Source organism: Triplophysa rosa, linkage group LG9 (assembly GCF_024868665.1).
Source record: "Triplophysa rosa linkage group LG9, Trosa_1v2, whole genome shotgun sequence".
In the NCBI taxonomy this organism is placed as follows: Eukaryota; Metazoa; Chordata; class Actinopteri; order Cypriniformes; family Nemacheilidae; genus Triplophysa; species Triplophysa rosa.
In genome coordinates, this window is record NC_079898.1 from 15,963,844 (window position 1) to 15,983,822 (window position 19,979).

The 19,979-nt window shown below is 40.7% G+C and overlaps 1 protein-coding gene across 4 annotated transcripts in view; it reads left to right on the forward strand.

The window, feature by feature from the left end:
- The window catches only part of bcl11aa (BCL11 transcription factor A a), a 54,385-nt gene extending 34,970 nt beyond the window's left edge, over positions 1 to 19,415 (forward strand). For all 4 annotated transcript variants that reach the window (XM_057342641.1, XM_057342643.1, XM_057342642.1 and 1 more), the window contains one exon: positions 14,740 to 19,415. In XM_057342641.1, the coding sequence (XP_057198624.1) occupies positions 14,740 to 16,784 (2,045 nt within the window). In that variant the 3' untranslated portion in view covers positions 16,785 to 19,415. The remainder of the gene's footprint in view (positions 1 to 14,739) is intronic.
- The last annotated feature ends 564 nt before the right edge of the window (positions 19,416 to 19,979 follow it).

The following is a 19,979-nucleotide window of genomic DNA, read 5'->3' on the forward strand; positions in this document are numbered from 1 at the left end:
CTGGAGAGTTTGGTGTTCTTTCTCTAAGACACGTAGACAGTGGAATTTATTTTTTATATTTTTTTGATAACTTGGAGATATTTTAAAATCATGCTTGGTAGCATTTTTAAAATTCTAAAGCGCTTTTACTAGCAGTCACAGACTACTCGGACATCATTGTATTATAACTGTGAACCATGAACAGTGTGTGTTTAACAGTACACGCATGTGATGTGTCAGATGTGTCTCTGATATTAGACACTGTAATTCCTATGCCAAATTGAAGGTATGTATGTTATGGCTACGCCGAGAGGTTTTGAGCGAAGTGGGGGCTAGCTGAATGGTGAGTCACCGAGTTTCTTTGGGAATGAGATAGGGAGTGTTTGTTGGCTTTGACACGGTTGCTGGGTTTCGCTCTCTCTGGCCTTGGCTGACATTACCTCTGGTTCCTGCCCCGGCACATCCAGCCTGTTCGTCCTGCCCCCCCTACCCACAGGCCCTACGGAAAGCAGAGCAACAAAGAAACCCAGGTAGTGAACACTTAGGTAGTTCTGTGAGTGCGGAGTGAGGAGCGCAAAGAAAAGAAACGGTTGGGAGAGACGTGAGAACAGGAATTTTGAAACCCGAAATGACTTCAATGAAAAAGTTCCGTCATCGAAAGTTATTTATGAGATGGCACCAGAGGCTGTTTTCCAGGAGGGTGGCATCTTGCCGTAGCCAGTTTAGCAGCGATAGACCGCGCTCTATTAGCATCCCCGTCCTACCGGTATCTGAGGCCGGGTGAATTTATGTGAATAGCAATTTAATCTCCTGGTTTTAATGGGATATAAAAACACTTCCCGGACAACTGTCCTCTAATAGGTCTTAAAAGTTGTTTGTTGGTGTTGAAATGGGGGTAATTAGTGGACCCATAGCTTTGGGAGAGGGCGTCGGTGGTTGGGCCAAGGCTCTTCCCCACGACCGTCCGATCTTTTGGGCCTGGCTAAAAGGCGCTGGCCACTCCTCAAAGGGAAGCATTTGGAGGGCTTGTGACCACTGCGCTCAGGGGGGTGGATGGGAAATGAATGGCACAGCACTTAAGAGTATCTCTGATGGCAACATTAGCCACATTAGAAGGCTCTCAAAATGCCCTAATGGAGCACTCACAGTTAAGCACGCACACACCACTAAAAAAAGGATTGCAAATAGTTTTCAGGAACTTTTTAATGTGTGATTTATATATTTCTGCAATTTGCCAGCTGCCAGATCCCTTTCCTTTTAAGTAAGATAAAAACCAAACCAGGACGGGCGGTAATTTCTCTGGACAAGACAGTGATGATAAGAGAGAGCATCTTCAACACATCCCAGTCGTCTTAGATGGCTAGTCTTTGAATCAATTACAGTGATAAGACTCAGTATGGATATGCTATGCAGAAGTTTAAAAACATTTTGATTTGAAGGCAAGTGTCTGAATGTTTGAAATGAGAAAAATATAATTGGGCTAATATCAATTTTTACATTAACATTATTTAAAAAGAAATGTTTTTGAAATGGACCACATAACGAAGGAAAGGCCTAAGTAAAGAATAGATTTATACAACTTTATGCAAATGGAAGCCACTTTTAAATGAATAGTGCACTCAAAAATAAAACTTCTTTCATCATTTACTCACCCTCTTGTCATTTCAGTAGGACTTCATTTCTTGCGCAGAACACAAAAGAAGATATTTTGAAAAATGCCGTTAACCGGTTCCCATTGACTTGCATTGGTTTTGTGTCTATACAATAGAAGTGAATGCGTGCTGACGCTGTACTAACTTTCTTCGAAATGGCTTTTGTTCTGAAAGAAAGTCATACAGGTTTGAAATTACAAAAGGGTGAGTAAATCATGCTAAAATATAACATTCTGAATTATTTTGGATATTTCAGTCAAACATTTGCATACTTCCATTATAGTTTTGATTTGTTCACTATTTTTGTAAATTGTGCAAGTTAGGTGTAAGTGACCCTAACCTTTTGAACAGTAGTGTATATGTATCTGTTGTCTCCCCTTTTCTTTGCCTCTTTGCTTCAGATACAGCGCACAAGGAGCTACTATGGGCTTCCTTTAAAGGTGGTGTCTGAGTGTATGTGTTTTGGGGGTGTTTGTTTGGCGCTAGTGGCGGGGCCTCTGTGTTTGTGTAAATGTCAGAGGCTGTGTCGTTATTGACTGCTCTGTAACGGCTATGTGCCTCTGTGTTCTCCTACACAACTAGCCCCAGGCGGCCTGCTGCTGCAATACTGCCTTTCTTCTGACGTTCATCAAACTGTTACTTCTCTCTCTCTCTCTCTCTCTCTCTCTCTCTCTCTCTGTCTCTCGCACGCTGTCTTTCCCGTTTTCTCCCTCTCAACCCCTGCCAACCCCTCCCTCACTTTCTCGCTCTCTGAATGTGTTCTTTTTTTGGGCAGTGCCCAGTAGATGTGCGGTTGTCCACTCTGAATAATTTAGAGACATTTTTGTCCTCTTAGACGAGCCTGCGCCGTGAGGCAAAGTGAGTGATCTATCTGTTTGGGTGTCTCGCCTCCCTTTTTATTTTCGCCATGCCTCACTTACACAAACGCTCTTCTCGCCGTGTTCGAACACGGCTGCACATGTGTTTTGTTTTTATAGGACACGCTTTATATTGCAGTTATTGTTACGGTTCATGTTAGTGTTTATCTACAGAAGTGCGTACGGTCTAATGCGCTACATGTGTGTGATTATTTTGTGGTGCTGCTATATAATTACAAGTTATTGTTATTACTATGATAATTAAATTGTGGCATTATAAGGTGTTACATTTTTATTTTTTCTAGTTGTTCTGTTAAAAGTTATTTTAAGACAGGCTGCATTTATTTATAATCGACAGTGATGAGATTACTCCACTATAGATAAGACCTTCTGTTAGCATAGCAGACATCTCCGTTCAGATCTCTAGAGTTTACCCATGTGGGACTACTTATAAAAACATAAACACACACACAAATTTGTCACACCTCTTTCTGCATGTGTGTCAGCCATGGAGGCTCATTGGCTCCAGGAGGCTGTTAGAGGCAGTTGTGGGAATAAACTTTGTTTCATGGCTTTCTCACTCCCCATCAAAATCATTGAGAGCCTTTTACTGTTGACTGGGCAGCGGTTATATATCTGTGTTAAAATGTCCTTTTATTGATTGTTGCATTTGGTTGAATATATTTGAAGACTATTTTCTAATACAGAAGAAAAGAGTGTGTGAGAGAGGAACATAGGGAGAAAATCTGATAGAGAGATGAAGTGGAAACCCTCTAGTGGTCTCTGTGTTTTCCAGTCAGCTTGGTTTGAATGGCCATGCACATCATTTTCCAATTAATGTCTGTGTTCTAGTCGAGTCTTTAATTTAATTAAGATAAAGAAGTCTGTTTTTATGTATCTAATACTACCAATAATATGTTTGGACATGCACAGACAGAAATTAATGTTTATGGTGGACATTATGAAAAATATTTGACCCAAAAATGTCCTCCTTATCGTCTGTCTGCATCAGCGTCGATGAGGTAGAAAGCGCCTTTTTGCTCCGGTGGGGGTCTGTGCGTTCATAAGAGAGGGTCAGCCTTTCTTCGGTTTCTCTCCAGAAGTGTGTCTTCTCTTGAGACTGCAGAGCAAGAAAGGGCTCACTGAGTTACAGGTTTAACTTTTCCTTTTTGTTCTTTTTCTCTCTTATTCTCTCATCAGCCTCTCCCCCCACCACCCTTCCTGAACCCCTGAGGTTGAGTTAGTGCAGACCTGCAGCTAGATAGTAGAAAAGAAAATATGTTTCCAAGGCACTCCAGACCGGGAAAAACAAACACCTGAACAGCCCCCTGATGCTGATGGTCAAATGAACGAGAGAAAAAGAAAGAGAGAGATAAACACAGCAACATGCTACCTTCTTGCTCCCTATTTGTACAATGTTTTCCTAAAGGCTCTGTTCCAAAAGTGAGCTGCCTGAGGAAGCAGGGTTTTAAGAGATGATAGGGGCTTGTGATGTAGAGGCTGTTGTATTCTTTGGAAGCAGCGTGCGTATCTGATGTGGTGAGCCGATCCCAGAATGCATTGCGACGAGCTCAGGAAAAAATATTCTATGATTATTAATTTATTATTTTTTAATGTATCTATGAAAATAATATTATTTATTTATTTATTATTATACATTTAAAAAAAATCTAATATATATATATATATATATATATATATATAAAATTAGTATATATAATATATATAAAAGTACTGTATATATTTAAATATAAATGTCACCAGCTGCCTATTTCTAATTTGCCTGTCATAACATTTTTACAGTCTATACAGTACCAAGATGCAAAGTTGGAATATTTGTTAGTGTTGTATGTTTATGTATCTTTCCGAGGACATGTGACCAGGGCCTGATGTTTAGTTTTATGGCACACAGCACTATAAGGCTGATGAGTGATCATCTCTGGCCGACAGCTGCTCATGACTGCCCTGGCCTACGTGTTCCTGCACATCCCCGCTCTGTCTGCATACATGTGTGCGTCTGTATTCATTGCGTGTTTGCATGCAGGTGACCGCTGACCTATTGCGTGTGAAGCATTAGGGAAAAACACCCCTCTGAATTCATTTAAACTTCCTCCATGACAGGCTAACGCTATAGTCTATGCATGCATGCATGTATGTTTTTTTGTCTGGTATGATAAACTTAGAAAATTAATGAGAAAATTAGATGCATCCTAAAAAAACTAAAGGCTTGTCCATACTGTACTTTTTATATAAATATACACTTCATTGACATAGAGGAAGGTATGTGAATAATTAATGAAGAACAAACGAACAGACTTCCAGCTGTTCAGCCTCCGTAGGACACGCTATTCATGAACGTTAGAATGTTCTATAAGAAAATATATTCAAATTGAAAAATCACAAAAAGCCCTAATGGAAATATGAATTGCCCAAGTTGAATACGACGGGGGACAGAAAGGGCGAAAACGCTGAGCGAAGTGCAATTATGTGAAAGCAAATGTTATGGAGCCTCGGAACTGGCTTTGGTCCTCTAATTAAAATGGCTGAAAATGTTTTGACAGTGTCTGAAGCCATGCCCCGGGCCCCAGCTCTGCGCGGCTCCAATTTCTCTTCCTTACAGATGCAGCGATACATTTATGCAGAACGTGCTGTGAATATCTCACTCACACCCACCCCACTCCATTTCATTGCCTCGTTCTCTGGCTCTGAGAGAGACAATGAAGAAAAGAGGTCTCCGTGATCTTCGCTTCATAGGCTGTAGCTGAAGCCCAGGCCGTGCGTTGCATTGTTCCGTGTGCTCTCCCTGCTCTGTAACAGGCATAATCTGTGTGGTTGGCTCTCATGTTAGCAACACTGATCCCTGGCTGTGTAGAACGTGGAAAATGAGTGGTAAGGATTATTTAATCTGAGATATATAATGTATCAAATGAATTATAGCAGATATATTCAAATCTAGTGGGGGTATTGGGTAAAGGAAGTCTCAGAAATAGCAAGCGTATGTTTATGAGATTATTGTTTAGGATTTAAAAAAATCTTTGGGGACACCTCTGTTGAATAATTTTAATAATATTGACTTTTCTGCTGTAATGATTTTGGGCAGAAAGCCTGTGTTTCTCCATCCCTCCACAGGCATAAATGAATCTCAGTTTAATTAATTGATGGATTTGGAGCAGTGTAGTTTGCACAATGATTAATTAGGCTATTTATGACAGTGAATGCCACTCTTCCTGTAGCTGTTCGCTGTCTTTTCCTTTCCTCCACATATACAGTTTGTGTCCGTGTGTGTGCTGTTTCTTTGAGTTTTTTTCCTCTTAAAAAAAGGAAAAGAAAAGAGCAAAGCACACAACCCTCCTATGCTGTAATTTGTCCTCTCTATAATTTTGACATTTTGGGTTTCGGTTAAGAGTAGTCTACAGTTGCCATCATCAGCACTGAGGTTCTCCCCTCACGAGAGATAGAGATAGAAAGCGAGAGAGATGCGCTTACGGTTTTATGCTCCGACGGTTATATAAAGGTTTGGCCATTTAATTACAATCATAAACACAGTTTAAGAGGCTCTGACTGTATTATTAAAATTATGTTTACGAGGTTATGTGGGAATTCATTTTTAAACAATCATATCCAGTGTGTTACGGAAGCCATCAAACGGTGATTCACACACATTCACACACCCAGAGCGCATAAATGGTTGGACCGAATTTTTTTCCCTCATTGTTCATGAGTGTCTCCGACATGAGTACTCCATCCAGCATATGACTGAAATAGTTCAACCAAAAATTAAAATTCCATCATCATAAACTCACCCTCTTGTCGTTGTAAACCTGTATGACTTTCTTTATTCTGCAGAACACAAAGGAAGATATTTAGAAGAATGTTGGTAACCAAACAATTGTGGTACCCATTCACTTGTATTGTATGGACACAAGACCAATGCAAGTGGATGGGTACGTGGTTCGGTTACCAACATTCTTCAAAATATCTTCTTTTATGTTCTGCAGAAGAAAGAAAGTCATACAGGTTTTAAATGACAAGAGGATGAGTAAATGATGACAGAATTTTTTGGGTGAACTATCCCTTTAAGTATACTCGCACTTCTTACATTCATGTCAACATACTGTATAAGGTTCACTATGTCTTGCATGCTAAATTGATACATAAATGATACATTTTTACATAAAAGGAGATTAGACATATTTTAAATGTGTATACAGTAATAACATTTTCTTCTGAATGTGTTTGGAAATATACAATATATGCATATTGTTTTGTGTAGGCCCATCATCACTGCCAAGGGCTGCATAGAATGCAATGTGCATCACAGTAGGGAAGCTAAACTCACTTGCACACAATAATACAAAATTCTCTCACAAACCTTTTTTATTCATACTGACTATGACATGCACGCATGCGTCTCATTGCGGCTCACACACACTAATATACATTTACACACATTCAGTATAAAGTCCTGATTGGCCTCCTCCCCAAAACAATAATGCTTTCATATCACAGTTCTATAAAAGCACTCTGGGGTAATTGTGTTTTGTCTTCATTCTTGTGTAGCAGATTGTATAGCAGCGCCTAATGACACACTGAGAGGATTGTGAAATTAGTTTCATTGTTGCCCTTAAATACTGAAATCAACTTCATGTATTCGGCAATAACAGAATACGCGCTCATGTTACGCTCTGCTCCTGTGAAGCAGGAGCGCAGAAGAATGCAGCAGAAAATAGATCATTTGAATGGCTTAAGAAGGAAATGTATGCCACTTTCTGCAGTTATCATTAGCTGGGCAGGCCCTGTTTAGCCGTGCATATTTCTGATTGGGGGACACATTTCTCTTGGCTGTAATAATGATAAGCAGAGGGGAGTCAGGTGTGTGGAAATCTCTGGCGCTCTTAATTGTGCTCACTGTCCAGCAGGCAGGAGGGCAACATGATGTGAATGTCGCAGCGAGTTGATGCAGGGATTATTCGCATTATCTGGAAATGGAAATCCAGCATTTCATTAATTTGGAGGATGTATTTTCTGCCCAGAGCGATTGACCTATCATAACTCTCCCACAAATAGTTTTAAATGTCTCTAAAATTTTTATGCACATTTTATTGCACGCTTTTTTATTTTATTCCATGTTTTATGTGCATTTATGTGCTATGTAATTTCAAAATTCATACCTAGTAGATGTGTCATATAAAATTGTCAGTCTTTCTGTTCTGAGAAGCAAAATACTGATGACTCATCATGCACTATACAGACTTTTTGACCAATCAAATGCTGTACTGTACAATAGAAAATAAAGCCAGGAAAGTAATCTGTGCTTGAATTTACAAGATTGTCTGGGGTCTTTAATAAGTTCTGAATGGGGCTTTACTTGTGCCACTGATTGTCTGCTCTGGCCGCATCGCTGAAACTGGCACAGTGTCACCGAACCCACTCTGTGTGAAATTTGCCCCAATATTTTTTGCTCACTTTCCATCTGAATACAGAATAAAAAAACTCACCTGTTTCTTATCAAGGTTCAGGAAAGCAAAAAGTTAATAAAAGTGAACGTCTGATTTTTGCCAGCCTATCCAGGTTAATTACAGACATGCTTCTGCCCAGGAGCACTAGCCCCAGTTATCGAAATATCTCTCTTTTAAGTGAGTCTACCCCCACCCCCTTTTCTGTCTGTTTGAAAAATGGGCTCAGTGGCACATTACGCTACATTGTTTACATATAAGCGTGCATTTTTTTTCAAAAAGAGAAGAGCAATGCATAATGTTTGGGTTTAGAGTGGACACCGTGTCAGACGGGTCTTTTTCAGGATTTTTATGGCACTTTTTCTGTCCAGCTTTGTCGGTGAACAAGTGTTGGTCAAACAGGCCTTTGTTTGTGGCCAGTCACTCGGCACACCACAAAGAGTCTGGAACCGGACAAAGAGCCGAGTGTGTGAGAGCTGTGCCGGCCCGATCCAGCCAGACTGCTTCGAGGAATACTGATACCAAGCAGATGCACATGACCTGAGAACACATTCACAAGTATTAAAACTCAAACACATATTGCCACAAACACATTAGCCGATTTGGACAATATTGAACATTTGTGTCATATTTTTTCCATCTTTATTATCTCTTGATCAAATTTATGACAAATTTGATTTGACATGCTCCATTCCACATAATACTGTAATAATTACTGTAAGCAGCATTTTTTTTATTCGGGTCGTTTACATTCATATACATTTTTAACTCAAATCTTTATAAATTCAATGCACATTATGCAGCAACTATACATATATACACTCATATATGTCATGCATAACATTGATTGATGGAATGCATTTTTTATATTTTGAATGTGTACATGAATTATACCGTATGCGTAATTCCAATAATGAAAATGTCATTGGAAAATTAGAATGTCATGTATTTGAGACTTGAGCAGGTGCAGAGGTGAAGGGACAACTCAAACGCAAATACATGCGGAGGCTCTTGAAAGCATAAGCTGCTGATAAAATTCAAAAATGATATTACATGGCATTGTTCTTTCTCCCCCTGCATTCACTAATCCTTTTACTGCATTGTTGCATTACCTCCATTACCATTATCTCTGAGAGCTGTTGAATCTTAACACAATCGTCAAGGACAAAACAAAAGGGTCCGCAGTCTCAGCTATTGACAGCAGTGAAGCTGTTGAGACGGAACGCTGTGAGTGCAGCTCGCAAAATGCCAGCAACTGTCCAAATGACCTGCACTTTCGCATGTAGGAGGTTTTGAATCAGTGCAAGTGTTTTGGTGTCCGGTGCTCTTGTTTGGCATGGACACCGTGTGTGTGTGTACGTGATGGGGGGGTTTAGTGGTGGGAGGAAAATGAACAATGGAAGAATCTGCATGTCGGGGATATTGGGCTGCCCGAGCTGTTTTAGTCTGGCATTCATCTTGGTCTGCCAGCGCCATCGATCCAGACGGCACACATAGAAATGCACCTCAATCTCAAAACAAAGCCAACTGTAGACATTACTCCAATTTTACGCACTCTCAAATATATGTCAGTCATCCATGTGTGACAGTCATACAACACACACTTACATACACAATGATAAATCAAGATAGTGACGCATTGGTGCATGCACATTTGTATTCCCAGCATTATGAGGACTGCCCATTGACCTCTACTGTATACTGAGCTAATGATATTTTATATCTTATGACCTGACCCCTCCTATACAAACCCTGCTGTATTTTTGCATTTTTATTAAGACATTATTTAAGATGTTTATTAAATCCATTATGCAGGGACATGTTCTTGCAATGCACCAAATGTCAAGTTTTTTTGCATTGCACATTTGTCCTCATAATGTAACACACACATACATTCGTAAAATCTATAACCTACTTGTTGGTATTTGAAAGAAATTATGTTAGTTACACAACCATTTCCATTTTATCATCATACCAATTTCATTAAACTACGGTTAAATACGGCTAAGTGAATGTGCACGTGTGTCTGCAGTTTAGAAATAAAATACGCCTGACCTGTCCCGAGGAAAAACATTTTGCGCTCCAGACAAGCAAATTTTCAAGAGTCATAACTTGACACCTTTTGGTTATTTTTACACTGTAAAACTATCTGTTTGGTGTGGTACAGCTTTCCTGAGTGAGATGCAGAACTCAGCAGGAGAGGCACGGGGTGAGGGGTGGAGGGGGATCGCAACATATTTCCTTCCTTCCAGTTTTAGGTTTCACATGGGCACCACTCACACTCAGCGCTATGTAATACAGACTCACTTTTTGTCAAGATCATTTAGTGTGGCTTTACCTAACTGCAGTTAAATGTGTGTGAGTGTATGTGTGTGTGTGACGATTTAGATGGATTAGTCGGTCCTGCGAGGATGTGGTTGGCAGTTTGGGGGGGTTGAATAGAAAGACGGGGTGTTCTTGTTTTCCCGTGGCTCTGCGCTGTAACATCACTGTGACATTTCCCTGTGTAAAAACTGCCAGCAATGCGCCGAGCACTCGCATCCGTCTGTAAGCAGCCGAGCCGCTGCCAGCTCCCGCAGACCAGTCCAACAACTGTCACCAGCAGTCCCTGCTTCATACGACACGGCTTGCCAGCTTGTCCGAACTGACCCGCTTTTCGCTGCAAATTGGAGAGCTTTCTAATTAACTGAGGAATTAGTAAAATTAGAACACAGCCGCTTTCTGACTTTAAATGCTCCAAGCATTGAGGCAGATTATATTAGATTTAACCAACTTTTGGACTTAGACGTAGGGCCAGTGTGATGCAGAATAGCTCTCACTCCATTAATGTTACACATATTTAACAGTTGTGAACCCACGCCTGCTTTTACAGTTCGTCTCAAATGATCAGCTCTCAAATTCTCCGCTCAAAAAGACAGTCAATGACACGAAGAATACTCTTTTAAGTCTCTTGAGAAAATTTAAATTAGACCAAAGGAGGGGGGAGCTCATTTCTTAGGCAGGCTGTTGCTTTTAATTCCTCCTAGTAAAATCTTCGGAGTCTAATAGCAGATTATTGGAGCACCTGTCGGTGGCTCGCAGATTCCCATCATCAGAACAGATTGTGACAGTTTTGTCAGAAGAGGAACCTGGATGCGTGCGTGCCAAGCACAATGCCCGCATGGCGCACGCCGGTGTCTACGAGAGGCATGCCAGTCAATAATACCGCCGGCTGCACGAGGCTATCAATTATTGCTGCAATTATTTGTCTAGTTGGATATTTAAAGTGTCACGTGAAAAGATGATTACATATTTCGCTGAGCGTTGCTATGTGTAATGAAATGAAGCAGGGCCTTGTTAAACATGGCGATGTGGTAACCTGTCCTTCATAGATCCCTGTGGCTGGTGAGAACAGAACCAGACCTTCTCACATTGAAAGAAAATGCAAATTCTGTTTAAAAAAGCACCATAACCTTATTTTGACAGTACACTTACAAGAGAGTTAGGTGTTTTCGAGAGCAGACAAATTAAAACTCTCTCAACTTCGACAACAAGAGGATGGCCATTACAGTTTTAGCTGTGTGACGGAGCGAAAAAAACGTTTGCATGATAATACAAAAACGTATACTAGGTCAACCCCTCTGCAGGTGGCCACAATTAAATGTAATTTCTGCAGATTGTAATGATCCATAATTTAGCTGGCCTTTGCATCATCCCTCGATATAAAGTAGTGTGCAGTCTTGATTTGGTGTAGAGCTTTCAGCTGTTGGTCATGAGTGAGACTGTCAGGAGGTGGTCGTGGGTGGCAGGGCCACAGAGCAGCAATGTGCTGTTATTTTCTCTCTGTTCACACCAGCCGTCACATCCCTCTTTTCCCGTCTCTCTCAGCTCCAAGCCGGTGTGTGATATAGTCACCAGTGCTCTCTTGATCTGGGCTCTTGGTTCATTTTTTGGAATGTTTTCCAGTCCATTTTAATTACATTAAATTACATTACGTTGTTATTTTTGTTTTATTGGTTAAACAAAACAAATTTAAAAAATCTTGTAAAAGTTCCCTTGGGTAGAAATTCACTGTTTAAATTACTTCTTTTATGTATACTTGACTATTTAAAGTATTATGTTTAGGTAAATGATCATTTTTGTTTTATCCCGTGAACTTACAAGAATATTTCTCCCAAATTTCAAATAAAAATCCATTTATTTGCAGAAAATGAAAACTGGAGAAACAGGTCAAAAAGACAGAAAAGATGCTCTGTATTTTTAGAAAACAAGTTCATATTCACTTTTAAGCAATACAACAATAATATTTGTACATTTATTTAGGAAAAGTGAAAAAAGTGTTTTTTATCTCAATTTTCATGTGTCTTGTCATGCTGTCAGTCTTTCACATTGCTGTTGGATGACTTTGTCACTCCTGAGGTTTTGATTTTGTTGAAATTCAACAGTCACTGGACTGAAACGACCACAATAGGCCTACATCTAGAAATGCTGATTAAACGAAAAATTGAAATGGTCTCTGAATTTCCCCACAGCTGTATATTTTTATAGTATTAACGTACATATATTATTTTATGCTTATTTCATCCTAAATCTCATTCATTTGATCTCTCTAGTCTCCATCCTGTATAGTGGGTGTGTTCGCTTGCCATGTTCGGAAAGCGCCAAGGCAGAGACAAAATGATAATGGCACAAAAGGGTGCAGAGATGTCCGGAGGTGGCTGTCTGCCCGCCACGGAGCCTTCCAGAACCACCCCCATTTGTGTGCATTAACAGGATTATCCCAGAAACCCACAGCCGCTCTGGTCTGCCTTCCTCTTCTGAGCAGCACAGAAGCCTTGCCTTGTTATATGCTTGCTGGCTATTGAAGACTTCAGAAAAAGCCCCTCTGAGGAAAACAAACGAGATGAAAGAGTGCACGCGGCTCTGTTCACCACCTCTTTCTGTTTTTCTTCACGCTATCTCTCTCTCATTCCGTTTTTCGATGTCTCTCTTTCCCCCTCTTTCTCTCGGGATGCTTGTAAACAGTGCATGATAGCAGTTTAGAGACCTCTGCCTCGTAGGGGGAGTTAAATCCATCTCTCCTGTCCATTTTCGCTGTTTGTTGTTGTGGTGCCTGTGTGGATGATGGCTCTTTTCCTGACCGCTTGACCTTGCGTTTTTGGGAGCGTAGGTAGATGTCTGTACCTGCGAAAAACGGTGTTGCATGTAACATCCCTTTTAGTGCTGGTAATTTTCAAAGTTCAAACTGTCACTCATTACCTCATGAAAATATCAATTTCATTGCCATTTGTGAGTTAATCGCGTGTTTTTTTTAACTATGGACACCCTGAACCTGCTTGTTTACCTGTTGATGGTGCAAATGCCATTTGCAGCACTTTATATCATTTTTTTTTTAAAGAATTTATTCAGTGTAATTATCAAAAAAGGCTCTGTAGCTTTTGACAGCTTTCCATCTGGATGGCCTACCTAAAACATTTAGACATTTGTGCATGTTTAAGAGCAAGGTATATTCTATTTTGAAGTTTCTGTTTTATTTTTCATCTTTTTTAAAAGCAAATTGTCTCTAACAAAATTTGGGCTTTGTGGCTTTTAGTTCATATCTGTTTCGTTTTTTTAAAATTAAAATGTTTTACTTCACAATTGACTGATAAACAGGAAGCTCAGAGGAAAACCAGGTTCAGGTTATATTGCTCAGATAAATACAAGGTGTGAAAGGAATAATAAAAATAAACATAAGCAAATAAGGTGAAATGGGTTAGGGGTGTCATTAGTTTCTAGATGAACCTGTGAAAGGTTTCAAGAAGAATTCTTCTCATACATTCAAATAAAAATTGGTCATTGCATGTATAATATTGTTTAGTATCAGTAGAGCATCAGCCCCATCAAAACTATATTAATGTGTAAGACTTTGGTACAGCAAATTTAATGTTGAAAAGCTCGTTTCCAGCCTCTTCTATTATCTCCGAACATTAAATGAGATTATAAAAGCAATGGGAGGAAAATGATAGGTCAAATGCCATTGAAAGTAAATTATTGTTTTAAATGTTCCTTTGCTGTGACAATTGTATGCATTCTTCCCTATTTTCATTCTGAAGAACACAGTCGTTCTTTTTAGTTTTTTATAGTAGTTTTATTTCTCTCCATTTGAAACAACTCTTACTGAGCTCATATTGTGTGAGCATGCACAGGATCTATTATTGTAGTCTTTCCAAATTTGTTTGTGCTTCCTGTTCATCTGTTTTTGTACATGGATGAAAGCGTTCAGCTTGAGAGAGCACTTTTGTTTGCTTTTACAGCCCTGCTGACAACCGCTGCAAGAACAACCGGCTGAGCAGTGTGTAGTCCAAAGCAAGTCTTTGGGCATTTAAGTTCCCCACCCATTGCAAAGACCCGAGTTAAACCCTAACATAGTCCTTTTCTGCTGGAAGTACCATTGCTTTGTCTGGGTGTTGTGAAAAGCTCTGCTCCACTGGGCTCTGGCCTGTAATGTTGTTAGGGAGCATGTTTATAATAAGGGATGTGTTTACTGTTATGTGATACTTTCTTTAGACTACAGCTACAGCTGATGGGAGACTGTTAGTACATGGGGCCACACAGGCCCGAGGTCTAGTCTGGTGATGAGAGAGGTTCATAAATACTTAAGCCCCAATCTGCAGTGTTTATTTAGATCTGGAATGCACCAAGCCACAGCAGTTGGGAATGAGTGGGAACACATACATACATGGAGTAGCCTCTGACATCAGTTTTAGCAATCTAATGATTTGTTTTTGAAGACAATTGAAGGGCTGACTCTTAAATTGTACTTTGTTTTTGCAGGTAAAGATGAGCCCAGCAGCTACACGTGCACAACCTGTAAGCAACCGTTCAGCAGTGCCTGGTTCCTGCTGCAACACGCCCAGAACACTCATGGCTTCCGCATCTACCTTGAGAGCGAGCGCGGAAGTCCACTCACGCCCCGCATCGGAGCCCCTTCGGGAATGAGTGCAGATTGCTCATCTCAGCCCCCCCTGCATGGCATCCATCTCCCCGAAGTAAACCCATTCAACCTGCTGCGGATACCCAACTCCGCACGTGATGGACCTCCTCTCCGGGAGGGGCGTTTTCCCCCAACGCCACCTCTCTTTAGCCCTCCGCCTCGCCATCACTTAGACCCTCATCGCATGGATCACCTGAGCCCGGAGGACCTGGCCTTGGCCACCCACCACCCGAGTGCCTTTGACAGGGTGCTGCGCCTCAACCCCATGCCCCTGGATCCCCCAGCCATGGACTTCTCTCGTAGGCTGAGGGAACTAGCTGGGAACACCTCAGGGTCAACTCCTCCCCTCTCACCCAATCGACCCAGCCCTATGCAACGGCTACTCCAACCATTCCAATCGGGAAACAAGCCACCCTTTCTATCCACGCCCCCCCTGACGTCCATGCAGTCCCCTTCTGGCTCCCAATCCACTCCGACCCCTCTCAAGCAGCAGTCCAACACACCCCTGAAGTCAAAGTCTTGTGAATTCTGTGGGAAGACCTTCAAATTCCAGAGTAATCTGATCGTGCATCGACGCAGTCACACGGGTGAGAAACCCTACAAGTGCCACCTGTGCGACCACGCCTGTACGCAGGCCAGCAAGTTAAAACGCCACATGAAGACACACGTGAACAAGTCATCGCCCATGACGGTCAAATCCGATGATGGCTTGTCTACAGCCAGCTCCCCTGAGCCAGGAACCAGCGACATTGTGGGCAGTGCCAGTAATGCCCTCAAATCAGTGGTAGCCAAATATAAGAGTGAAAATGATCGTCTGATTCCAGAGAATGGTGAGGAGGAGGAGGAGGAAGAGGAGGAGGAAGAGGAGGAAGAAGAGGAGGAAGAGGAAGAGGAAGAAGGAGAGGAGGAGGAGCTGGAAAGGGATAGAAGTCGAAACAACTACCACTTTAGCCTCAACTTAGAAGCCACGAGGCACCACGAGAACAACGGCGGGCGCGAGGGCGACATACCACGCTCGCTGCCTGAGGTTATGCAGGGCATGGGCCTGGCTGCCAGCATGCAGCACTACAGCGAAGCTTTCCATCAACACAAGCGAGGAGCCCTAAACTCAGACAATAATGCACATAGGGACATATGTGATGAGGACTCAGCCCTGGCATCAGACAGAGTGGACGAGGGCTGTGTCTCTGCTATCAACGGTCGAGGCTCATCCCCCAGCGAGTCTGCCTCTGTGGGTTTGTCTAAGAAGCTACTGCTGGGCAGCCCAAGCTCACTTAGTCCCTTCTCCAAACGAATCAAGCTGGAGAAGGACTTTGACCTCTCCACCCCTACAATCCCCAACACTGAGAACGTCTATTCCCAGTGGTTGGCTGGCTATGCTGCCTCTCGGCAGCTTAAAGACCCCTTTCTGAATTTTGGGGATTCCAGACAATCGCCTTTCGCCTCGTCTTCAGAGCACTCCTCAGAGAACGGAAGCCTACGCTTCTCCACGCCACCAGGGGATCTGGATGGCTGCGTCTCGGGTCGCAGCGGGACTGGCAGTGGCGGCAGCACGCCACACCTTGGGGGTCGGCCCAGCTCGAAAGATGGCCGACGCAGTGACACCTGCGAGTATTGCGGCAAAATTTTCAAAAACTGCAGCAACCTGACAGTGCACCGACGCAGCCACACGGGCGAAAGGCCTTATAAGTGTGATCTCTGCAATTATGCCTGTGCCCAGAGCAGCAAGCTAACACGGCACATGAAAACGCATGGGCAAGTGGGCAAGGACGTTTACAAATGTGAAATCTGTAAGATGCCTTTTAGCGTGTACAGCACCCTCGAGAAACACATGAAAAAATGGCACAGTGACCGCGCATTGAACAATGAAATTAAAACTGAGTAGTGGTGGAGGCTCACTTGCCTGTTAACAGCGAATAACACCTTACCCCACCCTCATCCTTGTAGATTTCCCTGTTTCGCTAGTCCAGTGGTGGCTAAGACGGCGTGCTTGGCACCACCAGCACACCCTTTTCATTTACCGTTGAATGCATGATCTGTATCGGGGCAATACTATTGCATTGACGCAAACTTGGAGCCTTTCTCTTGTGCAATAATAATTTACATATTGTGTACCTTTACTTTTTTTTCCATTTTTGAAAATTTGACAGCATGCATATGTTTTGGCTAATTTTAAAAATAAATTGTCCCTGGTTGGTTAGTTGTTTAGTAAATGTGTTGCTGTATTATCGTTCATTACTTTACAAATGTTTATCTTTTTTTTCTTTTTTTTCCTTTTAAGATCTAAGAAAAAGAAAAGAAAAAACAACCATGCTGCATACATTCTGTAATACATATCATGTACAGTTTTGTGTTGTAACATGGAGGACTACAGTATATTGCTTAACCTTCTTTGGACGGGCTCGGTATCGCACTTAAACTAATCTTTCAAAAAGATGTTCTGTCCACACAGGGTTTAAATGTTAATTGGCCCCTAATATGGCATAAAAGTAATGACAGCCTTTGAATTTCTTGAGAAAGGATCGATAACACATTAAGGATTGAATTTGTACTATCATTTGGTAAGACAAACAAAAAGAGTGCCTTGGATATCTTGAAATTGCATTGGTTAATCTCTGCTGTAATTCTGGAGTCTCAGCTAAATATTTGAAAAGGGTCGATGTGATCTTTAAAAGGTTCTTGCATCAAGTACCTGACAGCTAAAGTCAACTACGACTTTAGAGAGACATAGTAATAATGAAAAGCTAAAGGGAATTTCTAGTTAATCATCATTAGGTACCTATGTGAAATGTATCCAGTTGTGGTTCATGTCCTGTGCGTGGCACATGCAGTGGCATTCAGCCTTGTTTACTGTTTGAAGGTACTGTACTTAACGGTACTTGTTTTCAATCCACAATCATTTGACTTTTCGGTGTTTGTTCAAGTCTTATCTTCAGTAGCACGTTTTTTGATGACCGAACATCCATTGCGAAGGAATACCTGAGGCCATTTAGACCGAACTAATGCAATGTACATTCGAGTATTGGTTATTAAGAGACCATAAAATATTTGCAGCTGTCAGTGATGATTAACTATGAATTGCCTACGGGTCTGAGTCAAAATGGCATTTCTTTATTGTTGCCCCTGTTTGAGCTCCCTATAAAGACGAAATGAACCTGAATTACTGAGCGAGAGGGAAAACCATTATTTTTGTTCTTTTCTTTTATATACGTTTCACACATAGTGTGGTATATGTTGACATTCAAGGAGACTCTTGTTGCATTATGACTTTAATGACTTGTTTAGACAATGCGTTGGGCGTTTAGATGGCACATGCCTCTCTGCCCCGTTTTTGACACGATAATTGGAGGTATTGCGGTTGAGTATAAATTAAGATTGTTTGCCTGTTGGACAACAAAGTGCACTGTTAAAGTTTCCCAGTTTACAGGTGTTCTTAAGAGGGAAAACTTCCTAAAGAAATGAACGTGGTGTCATTATTTAATGTAAAAAAAGCCAACTCGTCCTCACTCCTCACAATGAAAAAGCCCAACACCGATATAATATCGACGTGTCAGCGCAAACAGTGCTTGACCGAATACGGACAATTGAAACTTGCTGCTTTCACTGCAAGAACTTTTTTTTGTACAAATCTTTTTTTAAGTATGAAAATAAAACTTTTTAAAAAAGTAACATTTCATTATCTTAGGGGAAACGGTATTTAAGTTTGTTGTTTATCTTTATCTCTTTGTCTTGGTGGCGTTCAAGACTTAATCACAATATATATATAAAATGGGAAAAAATCTGTGATTTTTTTTCTTTGTTTTTGTTGTTGTTGTTTCATCTTGGCTCTTCACAGCTCTTCAGGTCAAACTTGCATTGGGGAAAGGTTTAAGATTATATATAAAATATATAATAGAGAAACTTAAATATAGGAAAATGCACATCATGTCAGTTCCTATGCTAAAACACATTTATGGTCTACTTTCTTCTGTATTTCTAGAATGGTATTTGAATTAAATGTTCACCTAGTGTAGGTACTACAGTATTTATATTGAGGCTTGTATTTTTAACTGTTGCTTGTTCTCTCAAAAGGTACAATTGTACCTTTTTTGGTAGTGGAAAAAAACAACAAGCTGCCACAGTATATTTTTTTAATTTGGCAGGATAATATAGTGCGAATTATTTGTATGTTTAAAAAAAGAAAATGGAAAAAATCAAATGAAAAAATAAAAGTTTGTGGCATTGTACAAAGGAAGCCATTCAATGGTTTCCCCGCTGAGTCTTTTGAGAATGTCCACACTAGCTAAAACAGGTGGTTGTACATATCTTTTTCTGTTCTTCTTTTTTAAAATCTCTGCTGCCATTCTGTATGCAGTACAGCAAGCTGATGTTGGGTTGTTCTGTAGTGTGCTTCTGTCTTTTCACATGTCTCACCTGAATACATTCCAGCATCTTAAAAAAGCAAACTTCATATGCAGTACGATACCAGTAAACAAACAGACAAAAATCATTCAAATAAATGAATTCAAACGATCAATGTTTTGCAGGTGTTTTGTTTTCATTGCCAAATATTAAATGGTGCTTTATATTTCGATTGGGACGACTTTCATATGCAAAGCATATTTAAAAATGAAATGGAACTAAAGGAGCAGCCCACTTAAGTTCATACTCTTTTGTAAATGGCAATGCGGAATATTTTGTTATCAGCCTTTTCTATTCCTGTTATGAGAGCTGTTTGTTGTAACTTGAACTTGAACTTTATCTTTTTCAATGGGAGTCACTATTTATTATTGCTTAAATTCTCTGTTCAAAACAGAGACATAGAATGGATCCGTTTTTGTTTGTTTGTTTTCATTTTATTTCTCCTTTTTTTTTTAAAGAAAGAAAAGAATGACCAAAGGTCATTGACAGACTTGCTTTTTTGTTGTTTTTGGTTCAGGTCTATGTTAGGTTTTATTTGGAGAAACCACTGTCTGTGTTTTTTGGCAGTTGTCTACATTATCCTGTTCACCAACCAATTTTGTCCCTTTATTGAAAACAGTTAATAAAAAAATTAAAAGTATATACTTCCGTGTTGTTGCAAGAATTTCTGTTTTTGTGT